Source organism: Triticum dicoccoides, chromosome 5A, assembly GCF_002162155.2.
Source record: "Triticum dicoccoides isolate Atlit2015 ecotype Zavitan chromosome 5A, WEW_v2.0, whole genome shotgun sequence".
NCBI classification, from domain to species: domain Eukaryota; kingdom Viridiplantae; phylum Streptophyta; class Magnoliopsida; order Poales; family Poaceae; genus Triticum; species Triticum dicoccoides.
Genome location: NC_041388.1, coordinates 360,123,583 through 360,143,832, shown reverse-complemented (window position 1 = coordinate 360,143,832; position 20,250 = coordinate 360,123,583). Strand labels below are relative to the sequence as shown.

At 46.3% G+C, this 20,250-nt stretch overlaps 1 protein-coding gene across 1 annotated transcript; it reads left to right on the top strand.

Annotated features, from left to right (window-relative positions):
* Positions 1 to 15,084: 15,084 nt before the first annotated feature.
* On the top strand, positions 15,085 to 16,235 carry LOC119301515 (HMG-Y-related protein A-like). The gene is made up of 2 exons (XM_037578492.1): positions 15,085 to 15,282; positions 15,420 to 16,235. The coding sequence occupies exons 1-2, from the start codon at positions 15,232 to 15,234 to the stop codon at positions 15,936 to 15,938; spliced, it is 570 nt and encodes a 189-aa protein (XP_037434389.1). The 5' UTR covers positions 15,085 to 15,231; the 3' UTR covers positions 15,939 to 16,235.
* Positions 16,236 to 20,250: the final 4,015 nt, after the last annotated feature.

Below are 20,250 nucleotides of genomic sequence, written 5' to 3'. Positions count from 1 at the left end.
TAACTCGCAGAACGATGCCATATTTGAATTGCTTGCCATTTCCAAACCGTAACTCCGATTCCGGCGTTCCTTATATCGTTTTCAAGCGATTTCATCTCATATTTCCAGTGGCACACTTGGCTTTCCAAGTTGAGGCCAGGTTCATGCATTCCTTGTCAAATCATGCATATGCATCGCATACCGCATCTCGCATATCATACCATGTTCATGTGTGGTTTGTTTACTATGTTGTGTGCTTCCTTTCCGGTGTTTGCTCCTTCGGGTTGGTTCTGATAACGTCGTGTTTGAGGACCCGTTCGACTACGTCCGTTTGTCTTCTTCATGGACTCGTTCTTCTTCCTTGCGGGATTTCAGGCAAGATGATCATACCCTCGAAATCACTTCTATCTTTGCTTGCTTAGTTGCTCGCTCTTTTGCTATGCCTATGCTGCGATACCTACCACTTGCTTATCATGCCTCCCATATTGTTGAACCAAGCCTCTAACCCACCTTGCCCTAGCAAACCGTTGTTTGGCTATGTTCCCGCTTTGCTCAGCCCCTCTGATAGCGTTGTTAGTTGCAGGTGAAGATTGAAGTTTGTTCCTTGTTGGAACATGGAGATGTTGTTCCTTGTTGGAACATGTTTACTTGTTGGGATATCACAATATACCTTATTTAATTAATGCATCTATATACTTGGTAAAGGGTGGAAGGCTCGGCCTTATGCCTGGTGTTTTGTTCCACTCTTGCCGCCCTAGTTTCCGTCATATCGGTGTTATGTTCCCGGATTTTGCGTTCCTTACGCGATTGGGTTATAATGGGAACCCCTTGACAGTTTGCTTTGAATAAAACTCCTCCAGCAAGGCCCAACATTGGTTTTACCATTTGCCACCTAGCCTCTTTTCCCTTGGGTTAGGCCAGCCCAAGGGTCATCTTATTTTAAACCCCCGGGCCAGTGCTCCTCTGAGTGTTGGTCCAACCCAGAGCACCGTGCAGGGCCATCCCTTGGCAACTAGGGTTATGTCGGCTCCTGTACGCTTAGCTTATCTGGTGTGCCCTGAGAACGAGATATGTGCAGCTCCTATCGGGATTTGTCGGCACAGCGGGTGGTCTTGCTGGACTTGTTTTACCATTGTCGAGGATGTCTTGTAGAACCGGGATACCGAGTCTGATCGGAATGTCTCGGGAGGAGGTCTATTCCTTCGTTGACCGTGAGAGCTTGTCATGGGCTAAGTTGGGACTCCCCTGCGGGGTTTTGAACTTTCGAAAGCCGTGCCCGCAGTTATGGGCAGATGGGAATTTGTTAATGTCCGGTTGTAGATAACTTGATCCTTAACTTAATTAAAATGCATCAACCGCGTGTGTAACCGTGATGGTCTCTTTCCGGCGGAGTCCGGGAAGTGAACACGGTGTTGGAGTAATGCTTGACGTAGGTTGTTCTAGGATCACTTCTTGATCATAGTTGTTCGACCGTGCTTTTGCCTTCTCTTCTCGCTCTCATTTGCGTATGTTAAACACCATATATGCTAGTCGCTTGCTGCAGCTCCACCTCATACCTTTACCTTACCCATAAGCTTAAATAGTCTTGATCGCGAGGGTGCGAGATTGCTGAGTCCCCGTGGCTCACAGATACTTCCAAAACCAGTTTGCAGGTGCCGATGTTACCGAGCAGGTGACGCAACCAAGCTCAGGAGGAGCTCGATGAAGATCTTGTCCTTTGTGTTGTTTCGTTCTAGTTGATTAGTAGTGGAGCCTAGTCGGGACGATCGGGGAGCTGTGTAGCTTTTGGGGTAGTCTTCTTTTATTTTGGTTCTGTAGTCGGACCTTGATTGTATTTGGATGATGTAATGCTTTATTCATGTATTTGTGTGAAGTGGCGATTGTAAGCCAACTATGTATCTCTTTCCCTTATGTATTACATGGGTTGTGTGAAGATTACCTCATTTGTGACATTGCTTTCAATGCGGTTATGCCTCTAAGTCGTGCTTCGACACGTGGGAGATATAGCCGCATCGAGGGCGTTACAAGTTGGTAATCAGAGCCTTCCCGACCTTAGGAGCCCCATTGCTTGATCGTTTTTAGCGGCTGAGTTGTGTCTAGAAAAATGTTTTGAGTCATTTAGGAATTATATATCGGAGAGTTTAGGAAATTCTTTTTACTCCCCAGTCTCCTCATCGCTCTGGTAAGGCATCCTGATGTAGAGTTTTGACTCTTCTCTTCTCAAATTTCACTAAAAAAATTTAGGATCACGTGGGTATCTTGGAATCATTTCGATGGTTTTGTGACGAGAACATTGTCTTGGTGCCTCCTGTCAGGGGTTCTGTGGCAGTGTCCCGGGGAGTTGAGCTCCAAGGTGTTGTCGTCATAATTTTATCGTTGCGGTTCTGGAATACCTGAGTTTAGTTCGCCGACATCGAAAATCTCTTTTATGTAGTTCGTTGGTGAGATAACCTCGACGCCATCCAGTACTGGGGCGGAGTTCGGGAGTATCGCCATAACTTGTATAACGGATGATTTTCGAAGGTTGAGGTAGATGGTTTCCGAAGTTTTTCTCGGTTATGTGTTGAAGGATGGATACAACTGGATGTAGGATTTGCTAGATTTGGGTGAAATATTATGCTTCCCCTGTATCCCCAACACCTGATTGCATAACCGAAAAGGTTCGGGAGTTTCATAGGTGGGAATTCAAGTAGCTCGTAAGATATCTTTCCGACAGATGTATGATTTGAAATTGGGGTTCGACGTCTAGTGGTCCGCCTATCCACGGTTGGTTTTACAGTGGTCTCGTTGTGTCTTAAAGAGTCCTTGGCTATGCCGACTCGGGGACGCTTCGTATGTCATGTGCACTGCCTTGTACATGATGGTGTTGTACGATCGAGCCCGTGTAGGCCCCACCATGAAAACTTCGGACGAAATCTCTATCATATGTTTGTTCCGGCTTATTTTGCAAGCCAATCCTTTGTTTTGTTTTGAGTTGTGGTATTCGAGTTGCTTCGAAGTCAAATGTGGATTCCATACCTGTCCCAAATGGTGTTCTCATACTCCGATGTGGATACCAATCCTTCTTGATCATCAAGATTGTTTTCGTCAATCCCTTTTAACCGGCTTGCTTCTCTTCAAATGGATCCGATCATTGCAACATCCGCAAGTTTCAATCTCAGCTTTCTCTACGGTGTTCGTTTCATCCATCTCAAGTTGCATTTGTTTTCCCACCCACCCACCTTTTTTTGTGAAGGACTCAAATTTCTTAATCGAGTATCCATCTTATTGATGTGAAGCATCTCCATTCTTTTTCTATCAATATTCTTATCCGGTGATTCTCATGAAGATACTAACGGAGCTTCTAGTTCATCATTCCTCGTTTCTTTTATCTTCTCCGGTGGTTTCAAGTCAGGCTTTGTTGATCTTACCCTTTCCTCATTTCAATGCCTTCTCATACCGGTGCACCTCATAATAATTCACTTCTCACTATTCTTTTGTTTCGGCGTGCTCAAGCTTTCTCAAAAGGCTCGTCTTGTCATCCAAGACCCGTTCAACCTAGTTCGAGGTTGTTATCTTATTCAAGCCATTTAATTCAACCGGTGCAATCTCTCTTTTCAAGCAATCATTCAACGATGTTTCTTTTGAGTGGGCCCTAACCCACAGGTCTTTTTCCAGGATCTTACCTGACTCTTCTTATTCTCCCGGAGCTTTTCAAATTCATCTCAAAGTTTGACGTAAGAATGAATTATCATGAGTCATATGTATTTCTCCAAGATCTATCAAATTCTTTTAACCGTTGGTTCAACCTTTCCATTCTTCATTCCGGAGTGCCTCAACAAATCATGGTGGTGTTTCTCATCGTAATTCTCAGATTTTGAAGACCGAAGAAGATTTTTCTCTCAATCTTGCTCCACTCTCCTCAAGATTCGTGGTTCAAGCTTGATACCAGCCTCTCATAATTGTTTTGATTGTGAGAATTCTTTTCACCCATCCGAAGTAATGCAAGAGTCTTCTCAGTTGGATTATCCGGAGCCCATCATTTCAGAAGACTTGTTCATTCTCAGCTTTCAGCTCTCGTTCCCCAAATCTCACCGGTGCATCATTCAATATTCTTTAATCAACGCGTGATCTCTTCGTTTCAGTTGTATCTGAATTCTCTCAAGTATCTTCGTTCATTTTCATTTCTTACGGTGGGTCTTCCAGGTTTCTCTTCCTTATCAATTTATTCGTTGTCAATCCTACCGGTGGTTCAAAGAAGACCTTCCCAAGTTGGCGCTATATCTCTCTTAATCCTTGCTACGAGAATAAGTAATATGTTGAAGCCGTTGATTGTCATCAATTTAATTGGTGAAGGATAGGCATAATGTAATTCTCATTCTTATTTCATCGAGCGAATTCAATTCCTTATTCCAGGGGTTCATCAAATTCGCGGTTTCACTTGATTCATCTTCTCTTTTTCCCGGAGTTCCAACCTCTTTCAATTATATTATCACAGAGTTCTCTATCTAAACCATTGCGAGGCTTGAATCTTATTATTTTCATCATTCAATTATTTTGGATCATTCTTTTATTACCGGAGTTCTTCATGAAGGTTCTACATGATGGATTCATCAAGGATTTAATCCCTTCTCGAAGTATTCATCGAGATTCTTTTCTAAGAAACTCAAGCTTTCTTCATATTGTAATCCGGAGTGCATTTCTGTCTATCGTATCATTGGAGGTGGTATTATGTCATTCTTGATAATTTGAGTTCATGTTTTCATGATTCACGTGCTGTCAAGATTGGGATATTTTAAATCCATCAACCTATTCATTGGAATTGTCTTGGGTTATATTTCACCTAAAGCCATCCCTAAGGACTGTTGCTATCTATGGTGCTCATAAATGATCCAAGCTATTCTTTATCCTCCCGGTGAAATACTTTCTCGTCTCCTTGTTCAAATAAATACAATTCTTTCCCGTGAGTGGCAGATTGTCACCTCATAATTTTGAGATGTATTTCATAAGACCATATCAAGATTATTCTTTTCGTTGTTGGTTTTCCAACAACTCCGTTCTAGCCTTTGTTGTAAGCGTGCTCTGCCAAGATATTGTTTTCTACTTCGTTCACTCCTTTACATTCTCTCTTTTCTTCCGGAGGCATTTTGATGTGGCTCTCTTCTATCTTTTTTCTTTTTGTTCTTGTCAAGATCAAGTTCTTTTCATCTTATCAAGTCTTGCATCTCTTTCCAACCGGAGCGCTATACGAATTTGTTCTTCTTTGTTCGTCGTTTCTATCGGTGTGTTTTCAATTTCGTTCATCTCCGTTGCATTCGTTTCTCGATATGGCTTAACCTTTTCAAGGTTCTTTGGTTTCACTCGTTTGTCAAAGAAGCAACTTAGTCTTACCTCTTCTCTTTCTCTTCCGTTGTCCCTCCGGTGCCATTCTAGATCTTGGGACGAGATCCTCTCGTAGTGGTGGAGTGTTGTAACGCCCCGAGACCGATGTGCCAGGTGTCGTCCAGTTATTCGTTGTTATTGCTTTGTCATTGCTTGCGTGTCATGCATTGCATATCATGTCATCATGTGCATTTCATTTGCATACGTGTTCGTCTCTTGCATCCGAGCATTTTCCCCGTTGTCCGTTTTGCATTCCGGCGCTCCGTTCTCCTCCGGTGGTCATTTCTACCTTTCTTTCGTGTGTGGGGATTAAACATTTCCGGATTGGACCGAGACTTTCCAAGCGGCCTTGGTTTACTACCGGTAGACCGCCTGTCAAGTTTCGTGCCATTTGGACTTCGTTTGATACTCCAACGGTTAACCGAGGGACCGAAAAGGCCTCGTGTGTGTTGCAGCCCAACACCCCTCCAAAGTGGCCCAAAACCCATCTAAACCCCCTCCATCATGTCGGTCGTTCGATCACGATCGTGTGGCCGCAAACCGCACCTCATTTGGACTCTCCTAGCTCCCTCTACCTATAAAGATGTGATCCCCTCCGAAATTCGTTGTGCAAACTCTAGATCCCTCCCTCTCCTCGCGCGCCGGACAAAAACCTCGCCGGCGGACGTGTCCATTTCAACCTCCGCCGCCGCCCGTGCCCAATCAGAGCATGCCATGTGTACCCGGCCGTCCCCCTCCGCCGCGGCCCGGGCAGGCCCGCACCGAGCCCTCCCGGCCCACACGCCCCGCGCCGCCAACCGCCTCTCCGCCGGCGCTTGCTCCGCCGCCGACGCCTGTTCTCCGCCACCGCACCTTCTTCGCCGGAGCGCCGCGTCCTGGCTTCGCGCCGCCGCCGGTTCCCGCCGCTGCTCTGCCATGGGGCCCTAGCGCCGCCGTCTCGTCATGGCCAGATCCGGGCCCGGGGAGCCGAGCCCCGCCGGATCCGGTGCTTCCTTGCCTCCCTGCCTCGCCGAAGATCTCCCAACCCCTCGCCGGAGTTCCTTCACGCCGCCGCCGCCGGACGGGATCGGGAGAGCCCCGATCCGCTTCGCCGTTGACTCCCTCCTGGGCCACAGCGCCTCCTAAGGCCCACGGTTCAGCCGGCCTAGTCCGTCTCTCCTTCCACTCCGGCCCAATGGCCCACTGGTGAGCCTCCTCGCGTAAGCCTCGCCTAGGCGTCATTTAGTTGTCTCGCGCCTGTCTGTTTTTTTCCAAAAATCGGCGAAGTCCTCGAAATTTCCAGATTCACATGCCTATGTTCATCATGCCGTAACTTTGCATCCGTAGCTCCGATTCATGCATATAACATATCAAAATGTTCATCTTTGAGAGCACATCATTTAATCTCATTGCATCATTTTCATTTGAGTTCATATTGATACCCGAAATGCTGTTAGAAGTAGGCTACTTGAGATAATTGTCAGATCTGCTGCTCCATTTAGATATTTGTCATTTTTGCCATGATTATTGTGTGCATGATATGCCCATGAGCTCTACATATGTTTTGTTAAGGGTTTTGTCATCTTTCTAGAGGTGCAACCCATGTATTTTTGTGATGTGTGTGGTGACTTGCACAAGCTTGCAAAGTGGTGCACTTGTTAGTGCTGATTTCAGGGACTTAGCATTTCCACTAAGTCCTTGATCTGTTTATCTCATGATGTCAAATGTTCATGTTGTTTCCTAGTGATCCGTGCCTCTTTTGAGGATGATCAGTAAGGATGTTTTGTTAATCTTGTAGTGCTCTATCCATCCATGTCTTTGTTTGCAATTATGGCGCATCCTAGCTTGAGTCAATCGAGCTCTACTTTTGCTATTTCGTGAATCTGGGCACATTGTCTACTTGTTAGCGATTTTGCCGAGGATGTTGTAGTTGATCCGTGCATGCTATGTTGTTGTTCTTGCCATGTCTAGCTTGTATTTTGTGTATTCTTGATGGGTGTATGCTTGGATTATCATGACATGCTCTGTAGTGAGTGCATCGAGCTCGTAAACATGCCTACTTGATATCTGTTTCAGCATGTCCCAGTTTTCACCAAGTCTGAGAACTGATTATGTTTTTGCCATGTTCACATGCTTGCAAATGCATTTTATGATCCCTTTTGGCTCAAGGTCACTAAGGGACTTTTGTTAAGCTCTTTGAGTAGCTCCATGCCATGCTTTACTTTGCCATGTTCAGGCCCTGTAGCTTATAGTTTTCATGCTCCAAAGAGTGCTACCTGATCTGAAATTCCAGACTTGTGTTAATTTCACTAAGTCTGAAATCTGTTTACCATATGCATTTTTGCCATGCTTGTTTGAACCTGTTAATGGATGAATTGGCCGTAGCTCAGTGCTAGTCTTTTGTTAAGCATCATGAATGTGTTCCTGCCATATATTTTGATGCCATGTTTGGGTCCTGTAGCATGTTCATCTTGTTGCATTTAGATGGCCACTTGCTGTAAATCGCAGAACGGTGCCATATTTGAATTGCTTGCCATTTCCAAACCGTAACTCCGATTCCGGCGTTCCTTATATCGTTTTCAAGCGATTTCATCTCATATTTCCAGTGGCACACTTGGCTTTCCAAGTTGAGGCCAGGTTCATGCATTCCTTGTCAAATCATGCATATGCATCGCATACCGCATCTCGCATATCATACCATGTTCATGTGTGGTTTGTTTACTATGTTGTGTGCTTCCTTTCCGGTGTTTGCTCCTTTGGGTTGGTTCTGATAACGTCGCATTTGTGAGGACCCGTTCGACTACGTCCGTTTGTCTTCTTCATGGACTCGTTCTTCTTCCTTGCGGGATTTCAGGCAAGATGATCATACCCTCGAAATCACTTCTATCTTTGCTTGCTTAGTTGCTCGCTCTTTTGCTATGCCTATGCTGTGATACCTACCACTTGCTTATCATGCCTCCCATATTGTTGAACCAAGCCTCTAACCCACCTTGCCCTAGCAAATTGTTGTTTGGCTATGTTCCCGCTTTGCTCAACCCCTCTTATAGCATTGTTAGTTGCAGGTGAAGATTGAAGTTTGTTCCTTGTTGGAACATGGAGATGTTGTTCCTTGTTGAAACATGTTTACTTGTTGGGATATCACAATATACCTTATTTAATTAATGCATCTATATACTTGGTAAAGGGTGGAAGGCTCGGCCTTATGCCTGGTGTTTTGTTCCACTCTTGCTGCCCTAGTTTCCGTCATATCGGTGTTATGTTCCCGGATTTTGCGTTCCTTACGCGATTGGGTTATAATGGGAACCCCTTGACAGATCGCTTTGAATAAAACTCCTCCAGCAAGGCCCAACATTGGTTTTACCATTTGCCACCTAGCCTCTTTTCCCTTGGGTTAGGCCAGCCCAAGGGTCATCTTATTTTAAACCCCCGGACCAGTGCTCCTCTGAGTGTTGGTCCAACCCAGAGCACCGTGCAGGGCCATCCCTTGGCAACTAGGGTTATGTCGGCTCCTGTACGCTTAGCTTATCTGGTGTGCCCTGAGAACGAGATATGTGCAGCTCCTATCGGGATTTGTCGGCACAGCGGGTGGTCTTGCTGGACTTGTTTTACCATTGTCGAGGATGTCTTGTAGAACCGGGATACCGAGTCTGATCGGAATGTCTCGGGAGGAGGTCTATTCCTTCGTTGACCGTGAGAGCTTGTCATGGGCTAAGTTGGGACTCCCCTGCGGGGTTTTGAACTTTCGAAAGTCGTGCCCGCGGTTATGGGCAGATGGGAATTTGTTAATGTCCGGTTGTAGATAACTTGATCCTTAACTTAATTAAAATGCATCAACCGCGTGTGTAACCGTGATGGTCTCTTTCCGGCGGAGTCCGGGAAGTGAACACGGTGTTGGAGTAATGCTTGACGTAGGTTGTTCTAGGATCACTTCTTGATCATAGTTGTTCGACCGTGCTTTTGCCTTCTCTTCTCGCTCTCATTTGCGTATGTTAAACACCATATATGCTAGTCGCTTGCTGCAGCTCCACCTCATACCTTTACCTTACCCATAAGCTTAAATAGTCTTGATCGCGAGGGTGCGAGATTGCTAAGTCCCTGTGGCTCACAGATACTTCCAAAACCAGTTTGCAGGTGCCGATGTTACCGAGCAGGTGACGCAACCAAGCTCAGGAGGGGCTCGATGAAGATCTTGTCCTTTGTGTTGTTTTGTTCTAGTTGATCAGTAGTGGAGCCCAGTCGGGACGATAGGGGATCTGTGTAGCTTTTGGGGTAGTCTTCTTTTATTTTGGTTCCGTAGTCGGACCTTGATTGTATTTGGATGATGTAATGCTTTATTCATGTATTTGTGTGAAGTGGCGATTGTAAGCCAACTATGTATCTCTTTCCCTTATGTATTGCATGGGTTGTGTGAAGATTACCTCATTTGCGACATTGCTTTCAATGCGGTTATGCCTCTAAGTCGTGCTTCGACACGTGGGAGATATAGCCGCATCGAGGGCGTTACAAGTTGGTAATCAGAGCCTTCCCGACCTTAGGAGCCCCATTGCTTGATCGTTTTTAGCGGCCGAGTTGTGTCTAGAAAAATGTTTTGAGTCGTTTAGGAATTATATATCAGAGAGTTTAGGAAATTCCTTTCACTCCCCAGTCTCTTCATCGCTCTGGTAAGGCATCCTGACGTAGAGTTTTGACTCTTCTCTTCTCAAATTTCACTAAAAAAAATTTAGGATCACGCGGGTATCTTGGAATCGTTTCGATGGTTTTGTGACGAGAACATTGTCTTGGTGCCTCCTGTCAGGGGTTTTGTGGCAGTGTCCCGGGGAGTTGAGCTCTAAGGTGTTGTCGTCATAATTTTATCGTTGCGGTTCTGGAATACCTGAGTTTAGTTCGCCGACATCGAAAATCTCTTTTATGCAGTTCGTTGGTGAGATAACCTCGACGCCACCCAGTACTGGGGCGGGAGTTCGGGAGTATCGCCATAACTTGTATGACGGATGATTTTCGAAGGTTGAGGTAGATGGTTTCCGAAGTTTTTCTCGGTTATGTGTTGAAGGATGGATACGGCTGGATGTAGGATTTGCTAGATTTGGGTGAGATATTATGCTTCCCCTGTATCCCCAACACCTGATTGCATAACCGGAAAGGTTCGGGAGTTTCATAGGTGGGAATTCAAGTAGCTCGTAGGATATCTTTCCGACAGATGTATCATTTGAAATTGGGGTTCGACGTCTAGTGGTCCGCCTATCCACGGTTGGTTTTACAGTGGTCTCGTTGTGTCTTAAAGAGTCCTTGGCTATGCCGACTCAGGGACGCTTCATATGTCATGTGCACTGCCTTGTACATGATGGTGTTGTACAATCGAGCCCGTGTAGGCCCCACCACGAAAACTTCGGACGAAATCTCTATCATATGTTTGTTCCGGCTTATTTTGCAAGCCAATCCTTTGTTTTGTTTTGAGTTGTGGTATTCGAGTTGCTTCGAAGTCAAATGTGGATTCCATACCTGTCCCAAATGGTGTTCTCATACTCCGATGTGGATACCAATCCTTCTTGATAATCAAGATTGTTTTCGTCAATCCCTTTTAACCGGCTTGCTTCTCTTCAAATGGATCCGATCATTGCAACATCCTCAAGTTTCAATCTCAGCTTTCTCTATGGTGTTCGTTTCATCCATCTCAAGTTGCATTTGTTTTCCCACCCACCCACCTTTTTTTGTGAAGGACTCAGATTTCTTAATCGAGTATCCATCTTATTGATGTGAAGCCTCTCCATTCTTTTTCTATCAATATTCTTATCCGGTGATTCTCATGAAGATACTAACGGAGCTTCTAGTTCATCATTCTTCATTTCTTTTATCTTCTCTGGTGGTTTCAAGTCAGGCTTTGTTGATCTTACCCTTTCCTCATTTCAATGCCTTCTCATACCGGTGCACCTCATAATAATTCACTTCTCACTATTCTTTTGTAAATGCCCGTGATCACCTGCTGTGTAAAGTATATTGTAAATGCCCGTGATCACCTCCCGAAGTGATCACGGCCCAGTAGATAGCATGGCAGACGAACAAGAGTGTAGGGCCACTGATGGAACACTAGCATCCTATACTAAGCATTAGGATAGCAGGTAAAGGTAACAACAGTAGTAGCAAGGACAGGATATGCATCAGAATAGGATTAACGAAAAGCAGTAACATGCTACACTACTCTAATGCAAGCAGTAGAGATAAGAATAGGCGATATCTGGTGATCAAAGGGGGGGCTTGCCTGGTTGCTCTGGCAAGAGAGAGGGGTTGTCAACTCCGTAGTCATACTGGGTAGCAGCGGCGTCGCTCTCGGTGTCTAGCGAGAGAAGAGGGGGAAGAAACAATAAATATTTAAGCAAGCAGATGCATAGCGATGCATGACATGACAAGTTTCGGTGCTAGAGGTGTCCTAACGCGGTATGAGGTGATACCGGTGAAGGGGGGAAACATCCAGGAAATTATCCCCGGTGTTTCGCGTTTCCTGGAAGAGGAGCCGGAAGGGGAAAGTTGCGAGTTCGATAGGTTAGGGGGGTGTGGCGGACGAACGGGTTGCGTATCCAGAATCGTCTCGTCGTTCTGAGCAACTTTCATGTAAAAGTTTTTCCATCCAAGTTACGGTTTATTTTATATTAATTTTAAAAGATTTAAATCATTTTAGGATTAATTTAAATATTTTAATTCAACATTATCCCGAACAGGGTTTGCTGACGTCATCATGACGTCAGCACGATGTCAGCAGTCAACATAGGTGTTGACTGGTCAACTGACGTGTGGGCCCCATTCGTCATTGTCTTAGACTAACTAAGTAGGTTTATTAGTTTAATTAAGCCATTATATTAATTTAGCAGATTTAGTTAAGTTAATTAATTATCTAATTAATTAATTAATATTTTCTAATTAATTTTCTAACTCTCTTCTTTTAAATGGGGGCGTGGGGCCCATATGTCATAGGCAGTGGCAATATTAAAAGAGTTTATTTAAACTAATTAACTTAATTAGTCAGGGTGGGGCCTAGTGGTCAGTGGGTCAAATTACTAACAAATTTTATTAGAGTTAAACCTAATCGTTGCAGTAGCATGGCCCGTCAGTGGCTATCAGGATTACTTTAACTAGTCTGTTAATTATGCCCATGATTAATTAGGTGTGGGTCCCGTTGGTCAGGGACACAGGGCGCCATTTGGAGCTGAGTTAATGGTGCCATGCTAGCGCATCGGCGTTTAGCCGCCGGCAGCCACAGTACACGACGGAGGCTCACCAGAGTTGCGTTCTGGCGACCATTTGGTCACCCACGAACATCAGTAGGACGAGCGTGTTGGCGCGCATCGAGTAGGGCTAGTGGTTGGTGCTGGAGGTGCCGGGATGGACGCCGACGACGAGGTCTAGCGGCAGCTGAACAAGAGCTCGATGGATCCGGTGAAACAAGAGGAGAACCAGGCAACATCTGTACAGCTCCTAGAGCTCGCGCACACCAACGGAACGCAGCGGGGAGCACGGCAGCGATGCATTCATCGGCCATGGCGGACGATAGCTTTGGGGCTCGCAGGGGACGATGCCTCTGTGGTTGATTCACGCGGGAGAGAGGGGAAGCAGGTGGGAGCTCACATTGAAGCTCGTGGGGGACTCGGTGGAGCCGGAGCGGTTCAGGGCGATGCAGATCGCCGGTCAGCCATGGCGGATCCAGTCGGGGGAGAAATGAAGAAGGCGACGACGGTGCGGCATCCCGGCTAGGTTCGGTGGTTGCGGTCGATGAAGATGATCCCTGGAGAGCTCTTGGACGTGGAGAGGCGGCGATGGGCGGTTGCCAGCGAGCCGGTGCGGCCAACGCGGGCGGGGAGCGCGGCCATAGGGGAGGGAGGGCGTCGGGCGCCGGTGACGTGGCCCGAGGCAAGGGCGCGTGCGGGGGACTGCGGGGGTTCTCGCTCCTCTCTGTGTCTCCTCCTGGCGGCGCGAGGAGGGAGGATGGGATCGAACGGGAGGAGTGGGGGTAGTGCGGTCCATACTAGGGTTTCGGGGGTTATGGGGGGGGGGTTCTTTTCCCTTTTTTTGTTTGTTCTGTTTTCTATTTACTTCTTTTTTTGTTTTTATTTTATTCTGGTATTCCTTTTTTATAAATCACAAAACAAATTCCTAAATTAGTGTTTCAACACAATCCAATGTCACAAAAAAAACTTTTATCCTGAAATAAAATAGTTTAGCATTTTACAAAATACCAAAGGCATTCAAATAATTGTTTTAGCTACTGTTTTGTTCATGTTTAAGTATTCAAACATTTTATAAAAGTTTGATTTCTACACCATAATTACCTGTGCATTATTTCACTCACACTAAACATTTTAGTTTTAATATTTGAAAACTTTTATTGTTTGTTAGATTTTGAAATTGAATTCGAATCGGTTTCGAACTAAATCGAGATTAGCAACAGTAACCATGGTGACGTGGCACCATTAGCGTGGGATCACTGTAGCTTAATTATCCGGGGGTCACAGTTGGTGACCTCCTGCTGCGCGGCAGCGGCGACGGCAACATCCGCCACGGCTTCATCCCTTGCCTCGACGGCGTGCCTCCGACCCTTCCTCTTGGCCGACTCCCTTGCCCGCTGTTCGGGCGTCAGCGCCTTCTTTGGCTTGGGCACGACGGTGGTCTTGCACGGGGCACGAGGCTTGCCTTTGCCGGAGAGGGCGGTCATGCCGGACGAGGCGAGGGAGGCGAGGCCGGCGGCGGCGTCGAGGTTGAGGTCGTCGTCCATGGCGGGTGTGGGGACGGGAACGCACGAGGGCGGGAGGGTTTTTGGGGTAAATGAGGGGAAATGGTGGTGGCTGCCACCGACCGGCGGGCCCGGGGAGAGGAGTAGGCGCGCACGCATCCGTCTCGTGTCCGTGCCGACGCAAATCCGACTCAAAATTGGACCGGGAATGAGTCGCCATACGGACGCCAAACGGACGCGCGTCCGTTTGAGTCGGCGCGTTGGACCGCCTTTTATGTCCGCGCCGACCTGAACAGATGCCAGCAGATGAAATGGGTCGCCCCATTAAAATTGCTCTAAATGTCGTCTCTCACTAAACGCACGCCGGAATGCAAAAAAATATCCAGAAAAATTCGAACACCGGCCAGGGTAGGACTCTGATGAACAGGTCACTGCGTTGAAATCTGTGCGTGGCCGTAGGCTTACGAGGCACCATTCGGTAAAAAAGTGGATCAGACCCGCGGAGGCCCGAGCCCGACAAAGGGCCGAATTCTATATCTGTAAAATAAAAAAAAATACTGTATCCTGTATTGTTTATATGGACAGCCCGCCCGTAGGGGGGCAGGACGGTCATTTCCCGGACCCAAAACGCGAGGCCGCTCCCGCTCCCGCTCCCCGCGCAGGAGACGACAAGTCCAGCAAAAGCGTTTCAGGAGCGTTCCCTCGCCCCGCCCCCGACCCCCCGCCACGTCACCGATCCGCGTGCACACACCCGTTGCTTCTCCCCTCTCCGCCCTCGGATCCCCCACCTCGCCATCCCCGCCGTCCGTGCACGTCACGCACGGGTCTCCGTCCACCGCACATCGATAAAGGCGTTCAAAATAGGAAAGCTGCATTTATATCGGCTGGAACTGCAGATTCGTCTGACACGCTCCGGGTGCCCCACCGCCAGGTGGTCCCGGGCCCTGGACACTAACCTACGCGGCCCACACGTCGGTGACCGCGCGCGGAAACCCTAGGTCATAGGCCTGCTGCCTCTGGCACACGCGGCACAGCTCGCCCATTTCTTATCTACTGCCCCCGCCGTTCTCGCCTCCTCCCCCGATCCAAATCCGAAAATTTCCCCCTCCCCGCAGCCCGCTCCCTCCTCAGCGCCCGCACTGTAGCCCGACCGCTCGGTTCCACCGCCGTGGGCTGTAGCCGCCGTCGCTGCCATGGCCAACGACGGGTCCCCCAAGTCCGGTGACATCCCGCCCTACCCCGAGGTGAGTTTCTCCCAGTTTTGACGCTCTGCTTCAGTGCCTTCCGCCGTAGATTCGTCGGCGGCGCATCATTTCCATGTTTGGTACTAGATCCTTCTCCTTGCCGGCCGCGGCCTGAGAGCCTCTGCTTCTCCTCGCAGATGATTATCGCGGCGATCGAGGCGCTGGGCGACAAGAACGGCTCGAGCAAGTCGGCCATCTCCAGCTACATCGAGGAGAAGTACGAGGGCCTCCCCTCCGCGCACGCCTCCCTCCTCACGGCCAACCTCGCCAGCATGAAGGAGGCCGGCAAGCTCGCCTTCGTCAAGAACAACTACCTCAAGGCCGACGCTCCCTCCGCCACCCCGGCAAAGCGCGGCCGCGGCCGCCCGCCCAAGGACCCCAACGCGCCGCCCAAGCCCAAGGCGGCGCCCAAGGACCCCAACACGCCCAAGCGCGGCCGGGGCCGCCCGCCCAAGGTCAAGGACCCCATGGCCGACGCCGTCAAGGAGGCCGTCGCCAAGGCCACCACCGGCATGCCCCGGGGCCGCGGCCGCCCGCCGGGTCCCTCCTCGGCCAAGAAGGTCAAGGTCGCCACGGAGGCCGCCTCTCCGGCCCCCGGGTCCGGCTCCGCTCCTGCCAAGCGTGGCCGTGGGCGCCCACGCAAGGTGGCGGTGTGAGGCCTGCGTGCTGATGCCTTCCGGTCTGTGTATCTCGCTGTGGTTGCGACGGTGGTAAGCTCCTAGGTGTGACCGTGCTTCTTCGATTTGTGCTCCGTACTAATTGTTCCGTCGGCTTAGTTGCTCAGTATGTGCTGTAACCTAATCGAGATGAGTGTGCACAATGGATGGATGGATGTTTTTAGCTTCGGTTGTAGTAGTTGACTGTGCTGCTGTGAGTGAACATGTTCAATTTTTTTTATGGCCATCTCTGTTGCTTCCGCATTATGATGAAGATGTTTGTCCTGTTGTTGTGTACTTGGTTGCTGTCCGCCTGGCCTGTTCTTGATCGTGCGCTGCAGCTTGCATTGTCACTTAGTGTTGAATTGTGCTTCCGTATGTCGGAGAAAGTTTGATTGTAGTGGTTGGACGTTGATGTTTACTGCTCTGTTCTGTTTAGTAAAATGTATAATATATAGCTCACTTCCAGGTATACATGCATCATACTAGCACATTTTTAGTTACATAACATATTATTTACAGATGCATCCTAGACTCCTAGTAAAATGTAACATTTTTAGTTACATAACATATCATACTAGCACATTTTTAGTTACATAACATATTTACATAGCATGGTGGCTAGTCTGAATTTTGGTTTAGTCGGAGATAAAAAATGCTTGTACTGGCCAGTGTTCTACTCTATAGAAGATGGATAATAGTCTATTGTATAAACACTCGCCTATTAGGTATACGTGCTTCATGTTTAGCATTGTAGCAATGAATTAACTGCCAATCTACTTCTGCATATAGGAATAGCGTTCATAACAGTTGTCGCTTTGGAATTATCTGATAATCTACTTTGCGTATATAGCATAATTGCTCACCATGTTCCGTAGTACATCATACTTGGGATTGCACTGATCGTTGCAAGCTAATCTGGTTGCAAGTTTGCATATAGCTGTCGATAGATGCGTCTGATGGTGAAATGTTGCAGTTGATAGTGCTTCTGATGTTGGCATGTTGCACTTGGTTTTGATGGCGATGTAGTTAGTATTTTGTTGCTTGCTGATTGCTTGCCTAGTGTTCCCGTGCTGTCGATGAGATTGGGATGCGCCGTTCCCCTCGTTTTCCTCTCACTAGGCGCGTGTCCGGCGGAGATTGTCCCTCTTTTGGCCTCCATTTCTGCCAAGATCTTTTATCTTTTGTTATGAATGATGATCTGCACTCGTTTCCCTCTCACTAGGTGCGTGCCCGGTGGAGATTGTCCCTCTTTTGGCATCCATTTCCGCCAAGATCTTCTATCTTTTAGGGCTCCTTTGATTCAAAGGAATTCTTTAGCATTTTTGAAGAATTGAAATCCTTAGGATTTTTTTCCTATGTCGGCCCTTTGATTCATAGGATTGGATTTCATAGGAATTTATCCTATGAAATCTTTTGTACTATATTTCATAGAAAATCTAACATCCACTGTAACCTCTTTTTACAATTCCTTTGTTTTTCATGTGGCATCAAGACTCTTTCCTAATCCTATAGGATTCAAGTTGACATGCCACTGCAATTCTATACTTTTCCTATTCCTACATTTTCAAAATCCTGTGAATAAAAGAGGCCCTTATTATGAATGATGATCTGCACTCCAAAAACTTACCTGAAGAACCATGGCGAAGTGTTGTTATGCTATTGATGGCGAGGAAAATTCAAGATTTTACCTTGCCTTGGATTTGGTTTGAAAGCAAAAAGAAAACGTACACTGGTTATTCAATCCAATGGCATTGGTTATTGCCTTCACAATCATCATCCTATAAGATTCTTTTCGTGATCTCCTTGTCTTCATTTGTTCTTGCAATTGAAATTTATCTTTACGATGCAAGCAACCTCCTTCCCTTTTTGACTTACCTTATTCTGCATGAATCGTTTGTTGAGTCCTGGCTTAGATGACTTCAACCTCTCTTTTCTCACCTCCTCCTTGGACAAGGTCTTTTTGGCCTGATGACCAAATTAGTAATTGTGTGATCAATATTGCTCCATTTTAGATTGATATCCCAAACCTCTGACGTGATCGCAACCACCCTAAGATGCTCCATCACCTCTTTCCCTCAAATGTACCTCGGCCTACCAAGCTTGCTTGCGCCACCACACCCGAACACCTTAGTGTTCTTAGAAGCTTGTAAGTTTCTTTCAAGTTGGTGCTTGAAGCAAATTTCCAAAGGTGATCATTTGATCCTTATTACTTTAGTTTTAGACCCTCTAAACTTATATTACATCCTTTTGTCAAATCCCTAAAAGGTCTTAAAAAATTGATGCCCTCGAAGCATCTCCAGCAACAATCCTAAAAATGAGCCAAATACCTACAAACTGAAAAATTAGGGTTTTGGCCCAAAAAATTGCTCAAACAGCTTACCCAAAACCGGGTTGCTGTTTTTCCGTCTATAACCTATATTTTGCTAGGGAATTGGTTAATATAGCAACCCACCGATCGAAAGCCTTCTTTATTATTATAAAAGAGGGCTCGCCCCCTTTGATTTCTATCAATAGAAACCAAAAGGTCCACCTAATATAGACTACCACCATAATATAACATCTACTGAGCTTCTAATAAGGATCAACATAGTGCTCCAAGCACCCAGCAAAGCGACCTAATCACCAAACTCTAAAAGAAGGAGCTACTCACATATAAGCAGTCTCTAGCACCACAAGAACTAGAACAACAAATAAACATGACCAAACTTCTTCCACAACCCCATCATGAAGGAGCTGAGAAACCAACTAAACAAGCTAGCATAACTAGGTGCATAACTACATCAACGGCAAAAAAAAAGAACAAGAAAGATTGCTAAAAGAGGACAATCAACAACTCCTCACAGGTGGAAGAAATGAAGCAGTAATCGCTAGTGTTGTAAGCTTCAACACTTTGCCACCAATTTCAGGACACCGCGCCTCCAACCTTGTGACGATCTATATACTTCATTTGCTACCAGCTTGAGTAGTTTTGCTCCTACCACCAGCACCCCTCTGTTTTCCTCCTTTATCCACAAAATAGACCATCCAATAATCCAATAGCAAATCAACTTTATGAGGATCATATGATCATTGGTAAGTTTTTTTCTTTCTAAAAATGACATCATTTCTACACCTCCAACATTAGCTTTTTCTATATCTTTGGTAAACTTCTAATCCAGTTCCCAAAGTAATCACCAAGTGTAGTAGGAGTAGAACTTAGACTAAAGCACATTTCTGCAAGCTCCAGGTCAAAACCAACACCAAAGAATTGGAATAACTGATGATCAATTGTCTCCTCTTTACGAGAAAAGACACACATTTTACTACCAATCCATCCTATCCTTAAGAGAGTATCTTTGGTGTGAATGCTTTTGCTAGCCTTAAGACAGAGAAAAACTTTCTCTTAGCCGGTACTTTGACCTTCCATAAAAACTTTTGAGGGAAGTTGCAATTAGATTCAACTACTTTGCCTTATAAAGACTTGGCAAAAAAATCCATCAACTATTAACAACCAATTTATCTTATCTTTACTAGATCCCATTTCTACCTCTTCACATCTAAGTTTCAAACTATTCCAAAGCTCTAGAGTATCCCCATATATAGTTCTCCCGAACCTGACCCCCCAGCCTTTCTACAAGGCTTTAGCAACAGTAATGTCATGATCAAAGCTTAAAAATATAGTCTAGGGCAAGCTAATTTTAAAGGTTTTTACCACTTGACAAGAGTGGTAAGCTATATCAAAAACGTCGAATTTTAAAGGTTTTTCATCTATCCACCAATCTTCCCAAAACTCTTGTATTCTAACCATCTCCCAAACTTCTCTTGCAGAATTGATAAAGATTCTATTTAACTTTCCGAATGCTAGACCAGAATTGTGAATCCCCACCTTAGGTTTAGTTTTAGAAATACACCCACTAGGGACATATTTATTCAACAAAACAAATTGTTAAAGCCCAAGTTTAGTTCCTAGTTTTCGAAAGCACTTACCTAGCAATGCTTTATCCATGATATCCAAATTAAGGACCCCCAACCCCCCATGATCTTTAGGTTTACAGCGGGTTTTCTAGTTAACTAAGTGACTTTTCTTTTTATCTTCATCATCCTGCCACATGATTGTAGCTAACACCCTATTTAGAAAGAGAGAATCACATTTGGTGACTTTTAGTAGTGGGCAACACTCTAGCCAGATTGATTTCATCCTCTCGAGAAGAGAACATAGACGTGCATGCCTAGACTGTAAGGTGATACCTCGAGAGGGTGTTGTAACTCAGCATAAGCTGATGGTTGCTAACTTCCGCTTTCGGATTCGTGTCTAGTGGGATAAGCGTGC

What these genes read in the sequence shown, in the direction of transcription:
- LOC119301515 (XM_037578492.1), top strand. Translation starts at nt 15,232, where the DNA reads ATGGCCAACGACGGGTCCCCCAAGTCCGGTGACATCCCGCCCTACCCC. An exon ending in ACATCCCGCCCTACCCCGAG is followed by an intron (nt 15,283 to 15,419) that starts GTGAGTTTCTCC and finishes TTCTCCTCGCAG; the next exon opens with ATGATTATCGCGGCGATCGA.